The sequence below is a fragment of the Orycteropus afer genome, unplaced genomic scaffold (genome assembly GCF_000298275.1).
Source record: "Orycteropus afer afer isolate SDZICR_OR568_19922 unplaced genomic scaffold, OryAfe1.0 scaffold00006, whole genome shotgun sequence".
Lineage (NCBI taxonomy): Eukaryota > Metazoa > Chordata > Mammalia > Tubulidentata > Orycteropodidae > Orycteropus > Orycteropus afer.
Window position 1 is genome coordinate 16,408,898 of NW_006921593.1, and position 4,915 is coordinate 16,413,812.

The 4,915-nt window shown below is 59.3% G+C and overlaps 1 protein-coding gene across 1 annotated transcript in view; it reads right to left on the reverse strand.

The window, feature by feature from the left end:
• The window catches only part of GET4 (guided entry of tail-anchored proteins factor 4), a 12,039-nt gene extending 7,155 nt beyond the window's left edge, over positions 1-4,884 (reverse strand). Inside the window, exon 1 of the mRNA XM_007941274.2 lies at positions 4,736-4,884. Coding sequence (XP_007939465.1) covers positions 4,736-4,884 — 149 coding nt within the window. The remainder of the gene's footprint in view (positions 1-4,735) is intronic.
• Positions 4,885-4,915: the final 31 nt, after the last annotated feature.

A 4,915-nucleotide genomic window follows, 5' to 3' on the forward strand; every position in this document is an offset into this window, starting at 1 on the left:
CACACACGTGTCCCAGGGAGGCCGCCGACCACGCACACCTCCACACACGCACACACGTGTCCCAGGGAGGCCGCCGACCACGCACACCTCCACATACACACACGTGTCCCAGGGAGGCCGCCGACCACGCACATTTCCACATACACACACGTGTCCCAGGGAGGCCGCCGACCACGCACACCTCCACACCTCCACACACACACGTGTCCCAGGGAGGCCGCCGAGCACGCACACCTCCACACACACACACACACACGTGTCCCAGGGAGGCCGCCGAGCACGCACACCAACACATACAAACACGTGTTCCAGGGAGGCCGGCGACCATGCACTCCCACACATGCACACACACGTGTTCCAGGGAGGCCGACAACCACGCACACCTACACAGGTCCCAGGGAGATCAACAAGCACACACAGCTCCCCACACCTCCAGACACGACGACCATGCACACCTCCACACATGCATACATATGTACGTCCCAGGGAGGCTGACAACCAGCACAGCTCCCCACACCTCCACACACACGTGCGCACACCTCCACACACACAAGTGTCCCAGGGAGGTCAATGACCTCCTCCTCACGCCATGAAGAGAGCAGGAACCTCGGTGGGGATAGCACTGCTAAGCCCTGGCCCTCCCCACAGTGGGGCAGGCTGAGTGTGATCCCTGTCTTTGACCGTCTGTAACCAGAACTGCTGCCGAACCAACTACACTGAAGGACATGGGGAGTGGGCTTCTTGGCAGCCGCAGGCCTAGCAGGGAGCTGCAGGCACAGAACAGGACGCAGGAGGTGGACGGCGCCGGGGGTGGACAGCCGTGTGCTGGGACACAGCAGACGTTTTACTTCCCTGACGTCAGCTCATCTCGTCGATCAGAGAACACCCACCATCAAGCAAACCTGCCCCTTTCTGCCACAACCCCCAACGAGGAAAACACCACAAACACAGGAGCACGGGTAGTGTACCAACCTGGTGGAGGCCACGAGGGGACCGGGCGTGCCAACCTGGTGGAGGCCACGAGGGGACTGGCCGTGACGGAAGACAGAGTGCAGGCAGGGAGACAGCTGGCATGATCACTGACAACCAAATAGTGACCCCCACCCCAGGCACATAGCGACCCCTCCAGGGGCCACACTGGCTGCATGTGGGGCAGGGCACAGAAGTAAACATCTACACAGCAAGAAAAATAACCACCTCATCGGTGTTGTCATGGCCACCCAAGAACTATCACTTGGGTTGTTCAGACATACACACACATGCATGCACATGTGCAAACACACTCCAAGGACTCTGCATGTGGACCTGCATGTGCAGATGCACACACATGTACACAGATGAGCACCTACCCCGAGAGCTGTGTGTGGGCCTATATGCATGTGCACACATACACGTACACATATGTGAGAGCACCCACCCTGAGGGTTGTATGTGGGCCTGCATACATGTACAGATGCATACACATGTACACACGTGCACACATACAAGTGCACCACTGAGGCCTGTGTGTGGGCCTGCATCTTCACCGGTTTACGACCACGATGGGACCGTCACCTGATCTCCCGTGTCATCTTAAAGCTCCATGTGTATACAGTGCTGTCACCTTGCTCAAGGCTCATAGGGAGAGGCCCCACAGAGCAGCCTGCAAGGATGTGACACCCAGGTGCTCAGCAGCACACAATGCCATGCTGCGTCTGCACAGACATACAGACAATGGTAGGTGCTTATCCCAAGTGGAGCCCTGGTGGCGCAGTGTGTAAAGTGCTCAGCTGTTAACTGAAAGGTTGCTGTTCTGAACCCACCAGCTGCTCCCCAGGAGAAAGATGGGGCAGTCCACTTCTGTGAAGACTGACAGGCCTTGGAGATCCTGTGGTGCAGTTCCACTCTGTCCTCTAGGGGCGCTGTGGGTCGGAATGGACTCCACAGTAGTGGGTGTGGCTTGGGCTTTGCTTCTGTGAAGACTGACAGCCTGGGAGACCCTGTGGGGCAGTTCCACTCTGTCCTCTAGGGGCGTTGTGGGTTGGAATGGGCTCCATAGCAGTGGGTGTGGTTTGGGCTTTGCTTCCCTGAAGACTGACAGCCTGGGAGACCCTGTGGGCAGTTCCACTCTGTCCTCTAGGGGTGCTGTGGGTCGGAATGGACTCCAAGGCAGTGGTCTGGGTTTGCTTTCATCCCAAGTGATCACCACACAGCACCCTCCTGCCATGCATGCACATCCAGGCCCCAGAAGGTGCCACGAGAGTTGCACAGAGGGGACAGCTCTGTCATCATGCCCTCACATGAGCAACCTGCCACTTTGCCACTTAAAAGCTAGGTCAGCAACTCAATGTGTATGACGGCAGTCACTGGGGAACAGGTTCAGAACAAGGGGCTTGTTTTCTGGAAGATTCTGTTCTGCTGGTCAACCACAGAGCAGAGGTTCACACGCAGACTCCCAAGAGCAGTGGCATGTAGTCAAATCTCAGGAACCACAGAATCGCGGGTCATACACTTATGATCACTATTCCGTCTGTTCTGTCCGTCTGTCGTACTGTGGTGGCTGCATGTGGCTGTGATGCTGGAAGTATGTCACTATGTCAAACACCAGCAGGGTCACCCATGATGGGCAGGTTTCAGCAGAGCTTCCAGACTGAGCCTATGAAGAAGGATCTGGCGGTCTCCTATCACTCACTCAGTGACAACCCTCTGAGGACACAAGCACACCGTCCTACTCGCCTGCTGTGGACTCCTCAGCAGTAGGGATCGGTCGCTGGAGGAGGATGTCGTGTTTGGTGAGCAGAGGGACAAGAGGGACCCTCGATGAAATGGACGGTGCAGCGGCCACAGATGGACTCTGGAATGTGCTACCGTGAGGATGAGGTGGGAATGGCCAACACCTCGTCCTGCTGTACGCAGGGCACCAGGAGTCACAGCGGACCTGGGGCTGCTGACAACAACTGTACACGGGACACCAGGAGTCAGAGCTGATCTGGGCTGTTGACAACTGTACACGGGGCACCAGGAGTCAGAGCGGACCTGGGCTGCTGACAACTGGAAGGCTCACTCTGGCACAGTTTAACGCCTACTCGCGTATGTGGCTTAGTCCCTGGAGAATAATCAGATTTAAGGAGCTATCACACACGGTGCCTCGGGGAAGTTATTAGTATTAAGACCAACCAGAATTCAACATGTGTCACTACACACTAAGCAAAAGGGCTTGTTTCTGCCAAAGAAGCTGTTTCCAACTAAAAGGAAACGCAACCCTCTTTCAAACTAACTCCACAGCTCTTCTTCACAGACAGGCACCGTGCAGCTGTGCTCCTTGCATGCACAGCCCACCAAGGGTCAATAAACAAGGCTTCTGGAAAACAAGCAGCCCTGCAGACCTCTAAGGCTCGAGGCAGGGCTCACTGCCTCGGTGTAAGACTGCAGACAGGGAGCCGAATGGCCACTTTCACTCAAACCCACCGTGTGCATCCTGGCTGCACTGGAATGGAGGGTGATCTGTGAAAATAACACAAATAATCTATAAATAACGATACTGGGGCCTCACTCCAGTGCAGCCAATCAGCACTGACGACAGCTGCTCTCCACACTCCGGTCTCTTTTCAAGGCATAAATGAGGGTCTTATGCAAGGACGTGGTCTCCATCATGTGACTGGTTAGGGCCCTGGCACTTCCAGGCGCTCCACCCACCTAAGGTGTCTTCCCCACTGTGTTCAAGCCCTGCCCGCATGACCGCCAAAAAGCACCAGACACACCAGGCTCTACAGATGTCCCTTGACCCGGAAAGCGATCAGCAAACCACAACTGCGTTCTCTAGACAACCACCCCCAGTGCCAGACAGTTTTAAAATCGGGAGCGAAACCCAGGTGTCCTTGCTCAGAACTGCATCAGAAACGACTCCGCGAAGCAGACTCAAACCCAAGAAAGACATCTCTCACTCAGCCAAGCTCTAGTGGCGGCCGAATCCCTACAAGCTGCCGGTCCGTTCTGACACATGGCGACCACACGTGCACCGAGAACTGTCCGTCGGGTTTCCAGGCTGTGACTTGGGGACGCAGACCGCCAGGCCTTTCTCCCGGGGGCCTGGGAGACATCTTTCGGGTGGCAGGTGAGTGCCAACCCAAGGCCTCCAAGGGACCACGGAGCGGCTCTAATTCCGGGCCGCAGCAGGAAGGGATGTCAGCACGCTAGCCTCACGGCCCTTTAACGGCGCCGGCAGGCCCCGCGACGCGCACACCCGTGTCGCCCAGCCCGGTGTCTCGCGTCACAAGGAGGCGCCCCCGCCTGGAGCCGGCCATCTCGATGGCGCACGTGGCGGCCCCACCTGGACCACGCGGGGGAACACGACCCTGGGTCTGAAACAGCCGATGCGGCGCCACACGCCGTGAACCGGCGTGCGGGCCGTCTGAGGACGAAGGCGCGGGCCAGGGCGCCGGGGATCGACCCGGACGGACCGCGGTCCGTGAGGCGGAGATGGGAGCGAGAGCAGGGAGAGGAGGAAGGGGACAAGGAGGGGCGGCCGGACGCAGGGAGCCGGAGCCGGAGCCGGAGCCCGAGCCCCTCCGCCGGCGGCCCCCGGCCACTCACCCAGCTCGGCGCCGGGACGGGCAGAGGCGCGGGCCAATAGGAGCGCGGGGGGCGCGGGGCGCGGCCAATGGGAGCGCGCGCGACGTGGGGCGCGGCCAATGGGAGCGCGTGGGGCGGGACCGCAGGGGAGCTGCCGAGGAGGAAAGCCCGGCGGGACCCGTACCTGAAAAAGAGGGTCCGATACATCTGGTGGGCCTCATAGTAGTCGCCCTTCTCGACGCTGGCGCGCAGCTTGCCTTCGACGCGCTGGACGCCGCCGCGGTTGCGGGCGCCGTTGCGGGCGCCCTCCTGCTCGGCCATCGCCGCCGCCATCGGGCCGGCGCTCCGAGCAGGCGCTGAGCTG